Here is a 20,673-nt window from a genome sequence, read left to right as displayed (position 1 = left end):
GTGTATGACCTACCCTGGTTGGTCCTCCCAAAATGCAACACCTCTCACTCGTCTGTATTAAATTCCATCTGCCATTTTCCAGCTGATTCAAATCCCGCTGCAAACTTTAATAGTTTTACTCGCTGTTCACTACACCCCAAATCTTGGTGTCATTCGAAAATTTGCTGATCCAGTTTACCACGTTATCACCCAGATTGTTGATATACAGTAGATGACAAACAACAACAGACTCTGCACCAATCCCTGCAGCACAACATTATTCACAGGCCTGGAATGAGAGAGGCAACTATCTACTACCCACTCCCTGGCTTCTCCCATAAATCCAATTAACTACCTCATCTTGAATGCCAAGCGACTGAACCTTCTTGACCAACCTCCCATCAGCAAGCATCGATACCACTACCGAGCACTCAGCGTGAGCAAAACAGTAGCAAAGACACAGTCTTGCAGTTACCCCAAAGACTTCGTGTTTCATCCGGCATACGACATACCGCAGATTCTCTCTCTCCCTAACAAGGGAGAAGGAGGTGTTTCCATTTTTCACCAGCGAGCAGGGAGACATAACAAACAGCGGGAGATGAAGAGAGAAGACACTGGAGAGAACCCGTCATAGGATTTGACCTGGTGGGAGGCTGTAATTTGATGGAGCAAAGGGCTGGAGTCTACTGAGGATTGGTGACTACGTATGACATTTGGAACAGTTGAGCTCCAACTTGCGCACATTTGGCTGTTTAATTATAATAGGCACTTTTTGTTTTCTTCTTTCTTTTCTTTACTAACCCTTTAGTTAAGATTCATAAATATAATTTGTTTAATCATATGCAGTGTGCTGTCTGTTATTCCGTGGCACTAATTTGTAACAGGGTAGCAAATTACACAGCATCCACACAAACCGTGGTTTGAGGTGGGAGAACCGTCTCAACCTCATGGGTTTGGCGGGACTGGAGTGTGTCTTCCCTAGATTTACGCAGCCAAGGAAACCAATGGGGTTTCACTTGTACATACGGTCCCTTGCAATACCTTCCAATAATTTTGCCACTACTGATGTCAGGCTCACCAGCCAATAATTTCCTGGAATATTCTTAGGGCCTTTCTTATTCTCCAATCCTCTGACACATCACCCATGGCTAAGGGTGCTTTAAATATCTCTGCTAGGGCCTCTGCAAATTATGCACTAGCTTCCCACAGGGAACACCTTGTCAGGCCCTAGGGATTTATCTACCTTAGTTTGCCTCAAAGCAGCAAACATCTTGTCCTCTGTAATCTGTATCGGATCCATGATCTTGCTGCTGCTTTGCTTCACTTCTCGTCGCTATATGTATCTCCTGAGTTATTACAGATGCAAAAAAATCAACTTAAGATCTCCCCCATCTCTTTCAGCTACACCGGTAGATTACCATTCTGATCTTCCAGAGGACCAACTTTGTCCCTTGCAATCCTTTTGCTCTTAATGTATATGTAGAATCCCTCAGGATTCTCCTTCATCTTGTCTACTAGTGCAACCTTCTGATTTCCTGAAGTGTTGTCTTCCATTTCTTATACTCCTCAAATTCCTCATTTGTTCCTTCTGGTTCTAACAAACTCTCTAGTCTCAATATTTCACTTTTGAAGGCCTCCCACTTACCAAATACACCTTTGCCAGAATACAACCTACCCCAACCCACACTTACCAGATCCTTTCTGATACCATCAAAATTGGCCTTTTTCCAATTTGGAATCTCAACCTGAGGATCAGACCTATCCGTTTTCCTAATTACCTTGAAATTAATGGCATTATGATCACTAGATGCAAAGTATTCCCCTACACAAACTTCTGTCCCCTACCCTATCTCATTCCCTAATAGGAGATCTAGTATCTCACCCTCTCTAGTTGGGACTTCTATGTACTGATTAAGAAAACTTTCCTGAACACATTTCACAAACTTCTTCCCATCAGAAAGGATCTGACAAGTGTAGATTGGGACAAGTTGTATAACAAGTTGTAAATCCACAGTATGGGAGTCCTAGTTAATACATAGAAAGTTAAAATCACCTGCTATCACAACCTTATGTTTCTTGCAACAGTCTGCGATCTCTCTACAAATTTGCTCCAATTCCTAGACTGTTGTGTGGTCTATAATATAATCCCACTAACGTGGTCTCATTCCTCAGTTCTACCCATAAAGGCTCTCTAGATGAACTCCCTGCCTGTCTTGACTGAGCACTGTCGTGACATTTTCCCTGATGAGAAATGCCTCCCCTTCCCCTTTAATTCCTCCTGCTCTATCATGTCTAAAACAACAGAACCCCGGAACACTGAGCTGCCAGTCCTGGCCCTCCTGCAACCAAGTCTCACTAATGTCCCATCATCATCATTATGTTCCATGTCATATGACGTGAGTGATAATAGTCTGTGACCATAATGGTTTGACTGCATTGGTGCTGCTTCCTGCACCCGTGCCGAACTCATCAATTTCATCGACTTTGCCTCCAACATCCACCCTGCCCTCAAATTCACCCAGTCCATTTCCAACACTTCCCTTCCCCTTCTCGATCTCACTGTCTTTGTCTCTGGAGGTAGCTTATCCACTGATATCTATTATAAACCAACAGACTCTCACAGCTACGTGGACTATACCTCGTCCTAACCTACTACTTGTAAAAACCCTTCTCTTAATTCCTCCATCTCCACCACATCAGCTCTCAGCATGAGGTTTTTCATTCTAGAATGAAGGAGATGTCCTCTTTTTTCAGATAAAGAAGTTTCCTTTCTTCCACCATCAATGCTGCCCTCAGCACATCTCTTTCATTTCACACACTTCTACCTTCACCCCATCCTCCTGCCACCCCACAAGGGATAGAGTTCCTCTTGTCCTCACCTACCACCCCACCAGCCTCAATGTCCATCACATAATTCTCTGAAATTTCCGCCACCTCCAACTGGATCCCACCACCAAACACATCTTTCCCTCCCCCCTCACTTTCTGCTTTCCGCAGGGATCGCTCCCTACGTAACTCCCTTGTTCATTTGTCCCTCCCCACCGATCTCCCTCCTGGCACTTATCCTTGCAAGCAGAACAAGTGCAACAACTGCTCCTACACCTCCTCCCTCACTACCATTCAGGGCCCTAAACTGTCCTTCCATGTGAGGCAACACTTCACCTATGAGTCTGTTGGGGTCATATACTGTGTTCGGTGCTCCGGATGTGGCCTCTTGTATATCCTGACGTAGATTGGGAGACCTCTTCGCTAAGCATCTATGCTCCATCCACCAGAACAAGCAGGATCTCCCAGTGGTCACCCATTTTAATTTCACTTTCCACTCCCATTCCAATATGTCCATCCATGGCCTCCTCCACTGTTGGGATAAGGTCACCCTTAGGTTGGAGGAACAACACCTTATATTCCGTTTGGGCAGACTCCAACTTGATGGCATGACCATCGATTTCTCAAACTTCCGGTAATGCCCCCCCCCCGCCCCACCATTTCCTACCTCCTTGTCCATCTCTCATGTTTTCTCCTTGCCCGCCCATCACCTCCCTCTGGTAATCCTCCCCCTTTTTTTCTTTCTTCCATGGCCTTCTGTCTCTTTCACCAATCAACTTCCTAGCTCTTTGCTTCATCCCTCCCCCTCCAAGTTTCACCTATTGCCTTGTGTTTCTCTCTCCCTTTCCCCCCACCTTTCAAATCTACTCCTCAGCTTTTTTTTCCTCCAGTCATGCCAAAGGGTTTCAGCCCGAAACATCAACTGTACTTTTTTCCATAGATGCTGCCTGGCCTGCTGTGTTCTTCCAGCATTTTGTGAGTATTGCTCGTGACCATAATTGTTCTTTTACAGGAGTGGCTTGCCTTTGCCTTCTTCTGGGCAGTGTTTTTACAAGATGAGTAACCCCAGCCATTATCAATACTCCTCAGAGATTGTCTGCCTTGCGTCAGTGGTTGCATAACCAGGACTTGTGGTATACACCAGCTGCTCATACGACCATCCACCACCTGTTCTCATGGCTTCATGTGACCCTGATCAGGGAGCTAAGAAAGTGCTACACCTTGCCCCAGGGTGACCTGCAGGCTAGTGGAGAGAAGGAACGCCTTACACCTACTTTGGTAGAGACGTATCTCCACCCTGCCACTAATAGCTGCAATGTCATAATTCCATGTGCTGATCCATGCCCAAAGTTCATCTGCCTTTCCTACGATACTCCTTGCATTGAAATATATGCAGCTCAGAATATTAGTCCTACCATGCTTGACCTTTTGATTCCTGATTTGGTATGTAGGATTAACCATATCTTTCTCCACAACAATTCCACTATCTGTTCTGGGGCTCTGGTTCCCATCTCTGTAATAAATGTACACGTAATAAGTAAACTTGAATCTTGCTTCTCTCTGTGCATGCTGGCTGACCTGCTGATTGTTATCATTATTTGCAGCTTGTGGTTGAGATTTCTATTATCTCTGTATTTTTTTATATTTTCAAAGAGATCATGCAGCTGTTGGTGCATGTCTGGTGCTTTGGAGCTGATCCAGAGGACCAAGGTGAATTAGGCCCAGATAAATCACTGCTAGAGGGTGAGAGCACCTAGGAATAAGTTCAGAGCCTTCAGCAAACTGCCTTCTCCCTGCTCTTGCTGGTGGTCCTACTGATCCTCACTCAGACCTGAGACCCAGTCAGGAATATCTTCTCGTTCTCCAGGCTATACACAGAGGCATCAAAGGAATCTGTATCAAAAGTTGAAAGAGGAAAACTCTTCAGAACTACGGATAAAAGGTCGGAGGAGTAGAACTTAAATGGATTGGTTTTTCAAAGCCTGATCTCTCTTTTGTGTTTCCTGCCTCCATGTGCTAAAATAACCATAGATGAACAATGAAGGTGTTTGAAAGAAAATTGAAGTATTTGTCAGGAGTGCAATACCTATGGGCCAACAAAGAACTTCTCCAGCAAGAAAGGTGAATACAATTTGGTCTCTTCCTCCTCCTCCTCCTCTGTATCCCACTGGATCCCCATCCCCTTTCCTCAGTCTCTTGTTTTCACCCCTCCCCAGTCTAGGCCCTAACTCCACTCCCCGCAGTCTGCCCCTGCCCTTCTTCATAAGGGAGGAGGCTGGGAGAAAATGTTCTGCTCTCTGTCATCTCCTGAAAACCACAGTGGTGATATACCCTCACCATCTGCTCTCCTCCATCAGTCCCTGCCTTTCTCATCTGTCTCCTTTCCTGAGCCTCTCTAACAAGTGGCCCCATTCTCTGCTACTCCTCCCTCACTTTCACTCACTGTCTCCTGCCCTCGTTCTTCCCCTTCACACACCTCAGCTTCTTCCCGTCAAACTCTTCTGCAGCCCCTTTTATTCCCCCCTCCCTTCCAACTCTCTCAGTTCTTTAATCTCTCCTCCTTGCATTGTCTTTCCCCTTCCATCCACACCCCCTTTTTGACCCCATCTATCTCCGAATTTACCTCCTATTTCTTCCTCCATTCCTGGCTCTAAGCCCTCCTCCCGTGCCCTGCACACATCCTCCACCTCTTTGTCCACGCAGCCACCACCCCTAACCTGGCTTCTCCCTCTCTGTTGTTTAACCATCACAGCCCAGCCCACCCACCCCTATAGACTAGTGCCTCATAGCTTAGCCCTCCTGTGACCCTGATTACCCTTCCCACTCATCCTACCTCTCCCTTCAGTATCTCTATTCTCTCCATCTCTCTGTCTACCTCTTTTATTGTACCTTTTGCCCCACCCACTCACAACCCCCTCCTCCTCAGTTACCCCCCAGTCTTTCCCTACAATCTACCCTCTCTACCTACAGTTTATCCCTCCCCCCTCTGTCAACCTTTATTCCTTATGCTCTCTCCTAACCCGTCCTTTCCCCAACCTACTCCCACAGTCTCTCTGCTCTCGTCTACCCCTACAGCCTACTTCCCCTTACAGGGACACCTGATAGTCTACACTTTCTCCCCTACAGTGTGCCCCTGCTCCCCCTACAATTTACCCCCACTCTCCTCCTACAATCTACACCCACCCTACAGTCTAGCCCCTATGGTCTGCCCCTTACAGTCTACCACCCCCCATACAGTGTACCCCCTACAGTCTACCACTCACCCTACAAGTGTATCCCTACAGTCTACCCCTTATAGTCTACAATCCCCTACAGTCTACCCCTTGGTCTACCAATCCCCCTATAGTCTACCCCTTGGTCTACCAATACCCCTACAGTCTACCTCTTAGTCTACCAATCCCCCTATAGTAAACCCCTTAATCTACCAATCCCCTTACAGTGTATCCTTTACAGTCTACCAATCCCTCTACAAGTGTACCCCCTGCAGTCTACCCCTTATAGTCTACCAATCCCTTACAAGTGTACCCCTTACAGTCTACCCCCACATCCCTCCCACTCTACTTACAGTTTGCTCCCTCAAGTCTACCGCTTATAATGTACCCCCTACAGTTTACCCCTTAGTCTACCAATCCCCCTACAAGTGTCCTGCCTACAGTCTACCCCCAATCCCCTCCTACAATCTGCACCCTGCCTATAGTGTACTCCATACAGTTTACCCCTTACAGTCTACCAATCACCCTACAGTCTACTCCCACTCTCCTCCTACAATTTACCCCCTGCCTATAGTGTACCCCCTACGGTCTACATACCCACTGTAGTCTATCTATCCCCCTAAGGTGTACAACCTACAGTCCACCCCTTACAGTCTACCTACTCCCTGCAAATATAGCTCATAGTCTGACCCTTACAGACTACCAATCCCCCTAGTCTACACCTGCCTACAATGTACAGCCTACAGTCTACTTCCCATAGTTTACTCCTTATAGTCTACCCTTCCCCTATAGTTTTCACCCTGCTTAGAGTGTACAACCCACTAGCTATTCCCTGCAGTTTACCCCTACAGTCTACCCTCTCCCCTTCTACAGCCTAGCTTCTCCTACTTCAACCTATACTCAACTAGGGGATTCGGGGGGAAGTAGATTTAGGATGGAGATAAGGAGAAACTGCTTTTCCCAGAGAGTGGGAAATTCTGTGGAATTCTCTGCCCGATGAAGCAGTGGAGGCTACCTCAATAAATATATATATTTAAGACACGGTTGGATAGATTTTTGTATAGTAGGGGAATTAAGGGTTATGGGGAAGAGGCAGGTAGGTGGAGATGAGTCCATGGCCAGATCAGCCACAATCTTATTGAATGGTGGAGCAGGCTCAATGGGCCAGATGGCCTACTCCTGCTCCTATTTCTTATGATGGATGCTGTCTTTTAAAGGCAACACTCTTTGAAGATGTCCTGGATGCTGGGGAGCCACCCAGCAGAGTACCTCCTACAATCTATCCCTTTCTCTCCCCACTGCAGTCTACCCTCGATTACAGTCTACACCTTCAGCACTACTGCCTTAGCCCTCCCTTCACTATGATCTATCCAACGCTATAATCTACACTCCTCCCCCCTCCAATGTCTTCTCCCCTCCCTTCACTACAGTCTGCACTCTTCCCCCGCTGTCTGCCCCTCAACACAATGTTCATTTTCCTACAGGCTACATCTGTCCTACTGTCTGTCCCTTCATGAAAATTTACCCCCTTCCATAGTACTCTCCCTCCCTCCCTCCCCTCACAAGTCTGCCCTCCCCTACAGTTGTATACCTCATGACAGTCCACACTCTCTTACAACCCACACACCCTCCTGCAGTCTATCCCTTCGTAACATATTACGCTTTCCTTTAGTCCACACCACCCTCACTGTTTTACCCCTCATGACAGTCTACAATCCCCTACACACACCCCCCCGGCTCCCACCGTCTGCCCCCTCATGACAGTCTGCCCCCTCCCGACAATCTACCCTCTCCTACAACCTAGCCCTCTTCTCACCGCAGTCCGCACCCGCTTCGACTCTCTGTCCCCTCACGGCCGTCTCCCTCCCCCCCGCCATCGATCGGCCGCAGCCACTGTCAGGCCCGCATCGACCCGCTCGCGTGCGATTGCCGCTGTCTTTTGCGACCCACGTGAGTCAGTGATGGCGGAGGCCGGAGAGCGGCGGTGCCGGGACCCAGGCCCCGAACTTGCCCGGCAGCTGGCCCTGCCCCGGGGCACCAAGGCCGGCAGCCGGTCCACAACTGCAGGTGTGTGCGCTGGGTCTGGGGTCGGCCGGGGAAACGCCGGCTGTAGGGGAGCGGGGCGCCGTGACTGTGACGGATTCCCGCGGATACCGGGACAAGGGATGTGAAGGAACCCTCGGATAACTGGACACCCGGACGGGGGGGTGTGAGAAATCCCGATTACCGGGACAGGGATTTTGAGGGGACCCTCGGGTATTGGAACAAGGGGTGTGAGGGAAATCTTAGATCCTAGGTGGGTATAAGGAAACCCCTGTATACCCGGACAGGGGTGAAGACGGGACCCCGAGTATCGGGACAGACAGTGTGAGGAACCCCAGGATACCTGGACAGGTGGTGTGTGGGGACCCCGGGGCACTGGGACAATGGGGTGTGTGGGAACTCCTGGATACTGTGTTAGGGGCGTGAGGGGACCCCCACCCCCCAGCTACCCAGTCAGGGATGTGAGGTTACCCTGGGTACCGGGGTAGAGTGTGGAAACTTCAAAATACCATGGCTGGAGGTGTGTGGGGTCATGGATAGCTGGTTAGGGGTGTAAGGGGACCCCTGATTACCAGACAGGATATGAGGAGATCCACGGGTACTGGGATAAGAGTGTATTGAGATTCCCAAATACTAGGTCTGGATGCATTAGGGGACCCCTGGGTACTGGGATAGGGGTGTGTGTGTGGAGAAACTCCCCGGTACCAGGAACGACCCCCCCCCCCCCGCCCCGATACCAGGACTGGAAATGTGAGGAGGACTCTAGGGTACCAGAACAGGGGGCGTGAAGGGATTCCTAGATACTGGGACAGCATTGTGGGGGAATCCCCTGGATAGAGGGACAGACGGTTTGAGTGGACCCCCTTGTGCTAGGACCCCTGTGTTGGAGGGGGAACAGCAGGCCTTCCAACACAGGGACAGTACAGAGACAGGGGTGACAAGAGTCCATTAGGTATTGGGGCAGACTGGGGGCAGCGTGTGGCAGCAGCTCCTCAGATGGTGGGAACACTGTGGTAGATTGTCAGAATCTTTTCCCCATCAAAATGAGTCTAAAACCAAAGGACATAGATTTAAGCTGAAAAAAGAGTAATTTCAAAGAGACAAGCAACACGCATCAAATTTGCTGGTGAACACAGCAGGCCAGGCAGCATCTCTAGGAAGAGGTACAGCCAACGTTCAAATCTCTTAGTAGCTCTTCCTTCAGTTAGTCCTGACGAAGGGTCTCAGCCCGAAACGTCGACTTTACCTCTTCCTAGAGATGCTGCCTGGCCTGCTGCATTCACCAGCAACTTTTAAGTGTGTTGCTTGAATTTCTAGCATCTGCAGAATTCCTCGTGTTTAAATTTCAAAGGGATCTGGGTGGTAAGTTTTTTCATTCAGTGGTTATCTAGAACAAGGTGGTAGATGTAGATACAATTACAATTTTTAAAGACATTTGGACAAGTAAACCAAGAATGGTGTAGATCATGGGATTAGCATACGTGGGCAATGTGGTCAGTAGCGTGATACTGCACAGATACTGGAGAACAGTGTGATACTGGAGCACCTCAGAAAGAAACCATAGAAACTACAGCACAGAAACAGGCCCTTTGGCTCTTCTTGGCTGTGCTGAACCATTTTCTGCCTAGTCCCACTGACCTGCACACGGACCATATCCCTCCATACACCTCCCATCCATGTATCTGTCCAATTTATTCTTAAATGTTAAAAAGAACCCGCATTTACCACCTCGTCTGGCAGCTCATTCCATACTCCCACACATTCCATACTCCCACCACTCTCTGTGTGAAGAAGCCCCCCCTAATGTTCCCTTTAAACTTTTCCCCCCTCACCCTTAACCCATGTCCTCTGGTTTTTTTCTCCCCTTGCCTCATTGGAAAAAGCCTGCTTGCATTCACTCTATCGATACCCATCATAATTTTATATACCTCTATCAAATCTCCCCTCATTCTTCTACGCTCCAGGGAATAAAGTCCTAACCTATTCAACCTTTCTCTGTAACTGAGTTTCTCAAGTCCTGGCAACATCCTTGTAAACCTTCTCTGCACTCTTTCAACCTTATTTATATCCTTCCTGTAATTTGGTGACCAAAACTGAACACAATACTCCAGATTCGGCCTCACCAATGCCTTATACAACCTCATCATAACATTCCAGCTCTTATACTCAATACTTCGATTAATAAAGGCCAATGTACCAAAAGCTCTCTTTACGACCCTATCTACCTGTGATGACACTTTTAGGGAATTTTGTATCTGTATTCCCAGATCCCTCTGTTCCACTGCACTCCTCAGTGCCTTACCATTAACCCTGTATGTTCTACGTTGGTTTGTCCTTCCAACATGCAATACCTCACACTTGTCAGTATTAAACTCCATCTGCCATTTTTCAGCCCATTTTTCCAGCTGGTCCAAGTCCCTCTGCAGGCTCTGAAAACCTTCCTCACTGTCTACTACACCTCCAATCTTTGTATCATCAGCAAACTTGCTGATCCAATTTACCACATTATCATCCAGATCATTGATATAGATGACAAATAACAATGAACCCAGCACTGATCCCTGTGGCACACCACTCGTCACAGGCCTCCACTCAGAGAAGCAATTCTCTACCACCACTCTCTGGCTTCTTCCATCGAGCCAATGTCTAATCCAATTTACCACCTCTCCATGTATACCTAGCGACTGAATTTTCCTAACTAACCTCCCATGCGGGACCTTGTCAAAGGCCTTACTGATGTAGACAATATCCACTACCTTCCCTTCAGCCACTTTCCTGGTAACCTCCTCAAAAAACTCCAACAGATTGGTCGAACATGACCTACCACGCACAAAGCCATGTTGACTCTCCCTAATAAGCCCCTGTCTATCCAAATGCTTGTAGATTCTGTCTCTTAGTACTCCCTCCAATAATTTACCTACTACTGACGTTAAACTCACCGGCCTATAATTTCCCGGATTACTTTTCGATCCTTTTTTAAACAACGGAACAACATGAGCCACTCTCCAATCCTCCGGCACTTCACCCGTAGACAGCGACATTTTAAATATTTCTGCCAGGGCCCCCGCAATTTCAACACTAGTCTCCTTCAAGGTCCGAGGGAACACTCTGTCAGGTCCCGGGGATTTATCCACTTTAATTTTCCTCAAGACAGCAAGCACCTCCTCCTTTTCATTCTGTACAGTTTCCACGGTCTCACTACTTGATATTGGGACAAACAGGGAAAATGCAGAATGGGTTCAGTGTTTTGCTGTAGACCCTCACTTAGGTAGTGGTTTGTTTTGCTGTGCAGTGTTTGGCAGTTTTAACCTGTTTGGATAATCTTTTAAGTAGCGTAGCAGTTAGTGTAATGCCTTACAGCGCAAGCGATTGGGGTTTAATTTCCACAACTGTCTGTAAGGAGTTTGTATTTTCTCCCTGAGACTATGTGGGTTTCTTCCATTTGTCCTCCATGTGATAAATAAAGCTAATCTTTGTCTTTTTTTTCATATCAAATATGAGCAAATGGGATGAGCTTAGTTGGGAATCTTGGTCAGCATGGGCCAGTTGGGCCGACAGGCCTGTTTCCATGCTGTATGATTCTATGAGCAGAGGGATATTTCCAGTCATTTGGTAATTAGTTAAATTTATATAGTGTCTCTCATAACCTCAAAGTGTACTTCATACCTTGAAGTGCATTACAAGTTCTGGTATAATAGGAATAAAAAGTGGCCAATTTAGAGAAGTAAGCTCCAACAGTGGTGTAATAATGTCCAATTGTTCACAATGACAGGAAAGGAGGTCTCCTGCTATTCCTTGAATAAGTGAAAAACTTATGGAAGGCTATTACTGTCATTAGTAGAATGCATTAAGCCATTGAAGATTCGAGTAAAATGGAGCGAGCTCGGGCTTTTCTTTTTGAAGCAAAGGAGGATGAGATGTGTCTTGGTGGAGGTGTACAAGATGATAAGAGAAGTAGACTGTGTGGATGGCCAGCGGCTTTTTCCCAAATGTAATATGAGGTGGCATAATTTTAAAGTAGTTAGAGGAAAGTATAGGGGGGATGTCAGAGGTAAATTATTTTACGCAGAGTGGTGGGTATGTGGAATGCACTGCCAGTGTAGTGGTAGAGGCCAATAGATTAGGGACGTTTAAGACACTTTTAGATGGGTACCTGGATGATAGAAAAATGGAGGGCTATGTAAGAGGGAAGGATTAGAAGGTTATAAAGCCAGATCAGCATTATGGGCTGAAAAGCCTGGACTGTACTGTAGTGTACTATGCAAAAGTCTTAGACACATATAAAGTGGCATGCAAAAGTTTGGGCACCCCTGGTCAAAATTTCTGTCACTGTGAATAGCTAAGCGAGTAAAAAATGGCCTAATTTCCAAAAGGCATAAAGTTAAAGATGACACATTTCTTTAATATCTTAAGCAAGGTTACTTTTTCATTTCCATCTTTTACAGTTACAAAATAACAAAAAAGGAAAAAGGCCCAAAGCAAATGTTTGGGCACCCTGCATGGTCAGTACTTAGTAACACTCCCTTTGGCAAGTATCAGAGCTTGTAAACGCTTTCTGTAGCCAGCTAAAAGTCTTTCAATTCTTGTTTGGGGGATTTTTGCCCATTCTGCCTTGCAAAAGGCTTCTAGTTCTGTGAGATTCTTAGGCCGCCTTGCATGCACTGCTCTTTTAAGTTCTATCCACAGATTTTCGATGATGTTTAGGTCGGGGGACTGTGAGGGCCATGGCAAAACCTTCAGCTTGCGCTTCTTGAGGTAGTCCATTGTGGATTTTGAGGTGTGTTTAGGATCATTATCCTGTTGTAGAAGCCATCCTGTTTTCATCTTCAGCTTTTTTACAGACAGTGTGATGTTTCCTTCCAGAATTTGCTGGTATTTAATTGAATTCATTCTTCCCTCTACCAGTGAAATGTTCCCCGTGCCACTGGCTGCAACACAAGCCCAAAGCATGATCGATCCACCCCCGTGCTTAACAGTTGGAGAGGTGTTCTTTTCATGAAATTCTGCACCCTTTTTTCTCCAAACATACCTTTGCTCATTGCAGCCAAAAAGTTCTATTTTAACTTCATCAGTCCACAGGACTTGTTTCCAGAATGCATCAGGCTTGTTTAGATGTCCCTTTGCAAACTTCTAATGCTGAATTTTGTGGTGAGGACACAGGAAAGGTTTTCTTCTGATGACTCTTCCATGAAGGTTATATGTGTATAGGTGTTGCTGCACAGTAGAACAGTGCACCACCACTCCAGAGTCTGCTAAATCTTCCTGAAGGTCTTTTGCAGTCAAACAGGGGTTTTGATTTGCCTTTCTAGCAATCCTACGAGCAGTTCTCTTGAAAAGTTTTCTTGGTCTTCCAGACCTCAACTTGATCTCCACCGTTCCTGTTAACTGCCATTTCTTAATTACATTACGAACTGCGGAAACGGCTACCTGAAAATGCTTTGCTATCTTCTTATAGCCGCCTCCTGCTTTGTGGGCATCATTTATTTTAATTTTCAGAGCGCTAGGCAGCTGCTTCGAGGAGCCCATGGCTGCTGATTATTGGGACAAGGTTTGAGGAGTCAGGATATTTATAAAGCTTTGAAATTTGCATGACCTGGCCTTTCCTAATGATGACTGTGAACAAGCCATGGCCCTAACAAGCTATTTAAGGTCTGAGACCTTGGTAAAAGTTATCGGAGAGCTCAAATCTCTTGGGGTGTCCAAACGTTTGCATGGTGCTCCTTTCGTTTTTTTCACTCTAAAATTGTACAAAACAAAAATAATACATTAATCTTTCTTAAAATGTTGAAAAGAATGTTTCATCTTTAACTTTATGACTTTTGGAAATCAGTTCATCTTCTACTCACTTAACTATTCACAGTAACAGAAATTTTGACCGGGGTGCCCAAACTTTTGCATGCCACTGTATATAGCTGGGGTGCTTAAGACTTTTGCACATTACTGTATTTGTCAACTTGGAGCAGAACGCGAGTTTGTAAATCTGATGAGAGCAAAGGATGTTGGGAATGGCAAGGGTGCAGCGCCATGGGCGGGGTGTGGGGCAGGTGGCAGAGAAGGAGTGCTGGAGCAGTGCAGATGCAGACATGACCAGCCCTGAGATACCAGACAAGGTCATTTAATTCCAACTGGTTTATTGATCATTACAAAATGTTTCTCCGGTGCTTTCTACTCCATTCTCTCTCCCTTATCTGTTCCCCAACCATGATTCCCCTCTCCTTGCTCCTTTCCCACTCTCAGTCCACGATAGAGACTCATGTCAGAATCAGGTTTATCAGCACTCACATATGTCATGAAATTTGTTTGGGCAGCAGTACAGCGCAATACATAAAATTACTACGCTATTGTGCAAAGGTAATTAGGCACTCTAGCTACATATGCATGCGTAAGAGTTTTGCACAGTACAGTATGTATTGAAGAAGGTGCTTTCAAGAAGAAAGAATATATACACACAGGTACTTTCATGACTGCAGTATGTATCAAAGTACTTTGCAGCCAATGAAGTCTATTTGCAGACCCTCACTTTGTGGAAACTATCTCATCAGTGCAGACTAAGCTCCCATAAGCGTCAGAGTTGGCCAGGGGACTGGGGAGAACTCCCCTGTTTTTGAAGTAGTACCATGATTTTTTATATATATACTCTGCAGAAGATAAACAAGGTTTACCTTTCTTCTAAGAGATGACGCCTCTAACAATGCAGTACTCCATCTGTAGTTCACTGGAGAAGAAAATCTAAAACGTGTGCACTGAGACCTGAAAAGTGAGATTAGAAACCAGAACCTTTGCATAAAAAATTAACTGACATTTTCCTATAACTTCAGCATGGTTCTTAAGAAAAGTGCAAAGCACCTGAGAATTAATGTACAATTAATAAATTAATGTCAGTGCTTGGAAACAATAGCTTATTGAGGATGTAATAATGGGATAGATAAACTACTGAATGTCATTTATCAATTTTAAACAATCGATAAGTGTCAGTGAGCCTTTAATCAGAGGTAGAAACATTACTGGAGTATATTGCAAATATATTTATGTACATTTAGAAACTCAGTGGTTGATCAAGGATAGCTGTATTTGTATTGGGAGAAATTTTGTCTCACTAATTATTTGATTTTTTTGAGATAACTAGGAATATTGATGAAGGAAGAGCAATAGGTATCCATGTGCTCTTTAGTAAGACACTTGACAAGATCTTGTCTGGAAGGTTAAGGCACAGGGTCTAAGACATGCTGGCTAATTGAAGGATGACATGGTAGCGTAGAGGTTAGCATAATGCTATTACATCAGAGATCGGGGTTCTATTCTGCTGCTGTCTCAAAGAAGTTTGTATATTCTCCCCATGACCACGTAGGTTTCCTCTGCGTGCTTCAGTTTCTTCCCACGTTGCAATGACGTATGGATTAGTGTTAGTTGTGGGCATGCTATGTTGGTGCCGGAAGCATGGCGACAACTTGCCAGCTGCCCAGCACAATCTTCACTGATTTGATTTGGCACAAACGGTGATTTTCACTATGTTTTGATGTACAGAAGTCTGAGGCATCCTAGATTTTTTATATGGTTTCAGATGGTGTGCCCTCTGATCTCAACATCATCGAGGTTGTCTAGGTTTACCTGGAGAGACAGTGGGACAGCAAAAGTCTGTAGAAGGACTGTGGCAAGTTCTCCAAGATGCTTGAAACAACCTACCAGCTGATTTTCTTATAAAACTGCGAGATAGTATACCTAAGAGAATTGATGCAGTTTTGAAGGCAAAGGGTGATCACACAAGATATTGATTTGATTTTTTTTTACTGTTTACTGCTCTTTATGGTACGTTTCATGATATTTAGAAGCTTTTCATTATTTTTGAAAACATCTTCGCTTTTCAGATTATTTTTGCACAGCACTGTACATGAAAAAAATAAAACTAATCTTTATCTTTGTAATTGAATCTATAATTTGGTTTAGTGATAAGAGAATATAAAATATCCAGACATAATGTTGCAGCTTTCCCAACAACTAATATTAGACCGCGCTTGGAGTATTGTAAACACGAGATTCTGCAGATGATGGAAATGCAGAGCAACACACAAAATACTAGAGGAACTTAACAGATGAGGCAGCATCTACGGTGGTGGTGACGGGGGGGGGGGAGGGAATAAATAGTCAATTTTTCGGTCCAAGAACGTTAATCTTGAAGTATTGCATATAGTTTTGGTTTGCGCTGTAGAGTTGCTGAGGAAATTCACCAGAATGTTGCTGGGATTAGAGGTCTTTAGTTATGGGGAGAGATTGGATGGACTGGGGTGACCTGATGGAGGTACATAAAATTAAGTAAGAGGTATAGATAGGGTAGGTAGTCAGATGTTTTTTCCATGATAGGAAGATCAAAATCAAGCGGGCATAGATTTAAGAGAGGAAGAAGTTTTAAAGGAGATTCCGGGGTGCCTAGGTGCGACTCAAGGACTCAAGTAGCAGCAGTACTCTCAATGCATACGATAAAATATTCCCGTTTTGGCCTGATACAGCTAAAATGCACAACTGCTTCCGAGGTCAGTACAGTCAACAAAGATGTCTTAATGCGGTTAAATGAATTATTGCTGTTTAAAACCAATGGAAATAACACTGATTGTGGTCGAAAGCACCCACATAGTACACCTCGGAGGAAGCGCGGTTGTAGGAGGGGGTTACAAGTGCGTTTAAGGAAATGAAGTTTTAAACTCCCTACACCGACTATCTTGCTGGCAAATGTGCAGTCTCTGGTGAATAAAATCGATGATCTCAGAGCTAGGGTGCTGAATCAGAGGGACATTAGGACTGCATGTGTCCTTTATTTCACGGAATCCTGGTTAACCCCTTCCGTACCGGATGCAGCGATTCAGATTGACGGGTTTACTATACAGCGTCAGGATAGATCTATAGAGTCTCTCAAAAGCAGAGGTGGAGGAGTATGCCTCATGATCAACTCTTCCTGGTGCACAAATATGTCAGTGCTGTCCCAATTCTGCTCACCAGACCTGGAATATCTAGCAGTTAAGTGCCATCCTTTTTACCTACCACCGGAGTTCCCTGGGTCATCCTGGTAGCAGTTTACATTTCAGCTCAGGCCAGTGTCAAGCAGTCTTTAGATGATCTGAGCGATGGGATCAACATGCACGAAACAGTGCACCCTAATGCCTTCACCATCATTTTGGGAGATTCTAACCAGGCCAGTCTGAAAAAATTACTAAGCAATTACCATCAACAGATCACTTGCAATATCAGGAAACAACACACTGGACCATTGCTACACCACCATCAAGAATGCCTACTGTGCTATTCCAGACCCTCACTTTGGGAAGTCTGATCACTTAGTTGTACTTCTACTCCCTGAGTACAGGCACAGTCAGACTGCAGCACCAGTAGTGAGGACCAAGAAGGTATAGTCAAGAGAAGCACAGGAGCTCTCATGGGACTGCTTTGAATTGGTGGACTGGACTGCATTCAGGGATCATCTTTGAACCTGGATGAGTATACCGCAGTTGTTACCGACTTCATTAAGAGCTGTGTGAATGAGTGTGTGCCTACAAAGACTTATTGTACATTCCCAAATCAAAAACCATGGATGAACCAGGAAGTACGTTGTCTGCTGCAGGCTAGATCTGTGGCATTCAAGTCTGGTGACCCAGGCCTGTACCAGAAAACCAGGTATGATTTGCTGAGGGCTATTTCAAGGGCGAAGAGACAATTTTGAACGAGGTTGGAGGCAACATTGGACGCACAGCAACTCTGGCAGGGTCTGCAAGACATTACTTCCTACAAAGTGAAACCCAATAACATGAATGGCAGTGATGCTTCACCACCAGATGAACCCAACGCCCTCTATGCCAGCTTTGAAAGGGAGAACACAACTACAGCTGTGAAGATCCCTGCTGCACCTGATGACCCTGTGATTTCTGTCTCAGAGGCCGATGTTAGGCTGTCTTTAAAGAGAGTGAACCCTCGCAAGGAGGAAGATCCCGATGGAGTACCGACTAGCGGGAGTACTCAAGGACATTTTCAACCTCTCACTGCTACGGGCAGAAGTTCCCACTTGCTTCAAAAAGGCAACAAATTATACCAGTGCCAAAGAAGAATAATGTGGGCTGCCTTAATGACTATCACCCAGTAGCACTCACATTAACAGTGATGAAATGCTTTGAGAGGTTGGTCATGACTAGACTGAACCCCTGCCTCAGCAAGGACCTGGACCCAGTGCAATTTGCCTATTGCCACAATAGATCAACGGCAGACGCAATCTCAATGGCTCTCCACACGACTTTAGACCACCTGGACAACACAAACACCTATGTCAGAATGCTTTTCATCAACTATAGCTCAGCACATAATACCATCATTCCCACAATCCTGATTGAGAAGTTGCAGAACCTGGGTCTCTGTACCTCCCTCTGCAAATGGATCCTTGACTTCCTAACTGGTAGACCACAATCTGTGCAGATTGGTGATAACATATCCTCCTCGTTGACCATCAACACTGGCATACCTCGGGTGTGTGCTTAGCCCACTACTCTGCTCTCTATATACACATGACTGTGTGGCTAGGCATAGTTCAAATACCATCTATAAATTTGCTGATGAGACAACCATTGTTGGTAGAATCTCAGGTGGTGACGAGAGAGCGTACAGGAGTGAGATATGCCAACTAGGAGTGGTGCTGCAGCAACAACCTGGCACTCAACATCAGTAAGATGAAAGAGCTGATTGTGGACTTCAGGAAGGGTAAGACGAAGGAACACATACCAATCCACATAGAGGGATCAGAATTGGAGAGAGTGAGCAGTTTCAAGTTCCTGGGTGTCAAGATTTCTGAGGATCTAACCTGGTCCCAACATATCGATGTAGTTATAAAGAAGGCAAGACAGCGGCTATTGGAGTTTGAAGATATTTGGCACGTCAACAAATACACTCAAAAACTTCTATAGTTGTACCATGGAGAGCATTCTGACAGGCTGCATCACTGTCTGGTATGATGGGGGGTGGGGGTGGGGTCTGCTACTGCACAGGACTGAAAGAAGCTGCAGAGGGTTGTAAATCTAGTCAGCTCCATCTTGGGTACTAGCCCTGGGTACCCAGGACATCTTTAGGGAGCGGTGTCTCAGAAAGGCAGCGTCCATTATTAAGGACCTCAGCACCCAGGGCATACCCTTTTCTCACTGTTACCATCAGGGAGGAGGTACAGAAGCCTGAAGGCACATACTCAGCGATTCAGGAACAGCTTCTTCCCCTCTGCCATCCGATTGCTAAATGAACATTGAAGCTTTGGACACTACTTCACTTTTTTAAAAATATACAGTATTTCTGATTTTTGGAACATTTTTAAATCTATTCAATATATGTATACTGTAATTGATTTACTTGTTTATTATTATTACTTTTATTTTTTTTTCTCTTCTATATTATGTATTGCATTGAACTGCTGCTGCTAAGTTAACAAATTTCATGTCACATGTAGGTGATAATATACCTGATTCTGATTTAAGGGGTAAATTTTATTTTACGCAGAGACTGGTGGCAATCTGGAATTTGATGCTAAAAGAGGTGATAGCTTCTGATGCAATCACTATATAGGATGTTTCTTATAGTGGGGGACAGAATAGAAGGACGTCTCTTTGAGAAAAGAGATGAGGAGGTATTTCCTTATGCAGATGGTGGTGAATCTGTGGAATTCTTTTCGCCAGATGGCTGCGGAGGCCCGGTCATTGGGTATATTTAAAGTAGAGGCTTTTGATTCCTCAGGGTGTCAAAGGCAACAGGGAGAAGGCAGGAGAATGGGGTTGAAAGGGATAATAAATCAGCCATGATGGAATGATGGAGCAGACTTGGTGGGCTGAATGGCCTAATTCTGCTCCTATGTCTTATGGTCCATATTTAAGACATATTCAGATAGATATTTGAAGGATATGAATCTGATGTGGGCAGTGGGATAAGTGTAGATGGGCAACAATGTCAACATGAAGACGGTGGACCTATTTCTGTGCTGTGCAACTTTATAAAACTCTTTGAAGTTGTTAATAAAATATCACAAGGTTGATCATAATGGAGCAGGATGTAGAAGATTGCCCAGAGCACAGATAATCGGATGAAGTGGTGCAGCTTCAAGTTAGAATTTTAACACAGGTGAGCTGATATAGAATTCCATGCTGGGTCCTTAGCGGTTTTTTATCTGTTACCTTAATGTGATGTTTGCTGGTGATACAAAGCTAGGTGGAACAGTGAGCTGTGAGGAGAGGTAGTTAGATAAGTGGGTAGGTGGTGATAGATTAATGTAGATAAAATCTGCTGCTGTTCACATTGATAGGAAAAGATAGCAAACAGTATTTTCTATTGGTGAAAAACTAATAAATATTGGTATCGGAAGGAATCTGGATATAAAACACGTAGTATACCAGGTATGGAAAGCAGTTGCAGTTTGGAAGGAAAAGAATATGTTGGATGAATAAGTAATTGTACAAGGCCAGTTGCGAATATGCTTGTGCAAAGTGTTGGTCTCTCTTGTCATGATATAAAGGAATGATATAAAGAAAAATAAGATTTTAAAAAGTTAGCTTTATTTGTCACACATACATTGAAACATACAGTGAAATGTGTTATTTACATC

General features: G+C 45.1%; 1 protein-coding gene across 2 annotated transcripts in view; it reads left to right on the top strand.

The window, feature by feature from the left end:
- Positions 1-7,759: 7,759 nt before the first annotated feature.
- dph1 (diphthamide biosynthesis 1) overlaps positions 7,760-20,673 on the top strand; it is an 831,546-nt gene continuing 818,632 nt past the window's right edge. For both annotated transcript variants that reach the window (XM_063031915.1, XM_063031914.1), the window contains exon 1: positions 7,760-8,084. In XM_063031915.1, coding sequence (XP_062887985.1) covers positions 7,775-8,084 — 310 coding nt within the window. In that variant the 5' untranslated portion in view covers positions 7,760-7,774. The remainder of the gene's footprint in view (positions 8,085-20,673) is intronic.

Source organism: Mobula hypostoma, chromosome 23, assembly GCF_963921235.1.
Source record: "Mobula hypostoma chromosome 23, sMobHyp1.1, whole genome shotgun sequence".
Classification (NCBI taxonomy): domain Eukaryota; kingdom Metazoa; phylum Chordata; class Chondrichthyes; order Myliobatiformes; family Myliobatidae; genus Mobula; species Mobula hypostoma.
The sequence above is the reverse complement of the archived record's forward strand: the minus strand, read 5'-3'. Positions and strand labels throughout refer to the sequence as shown.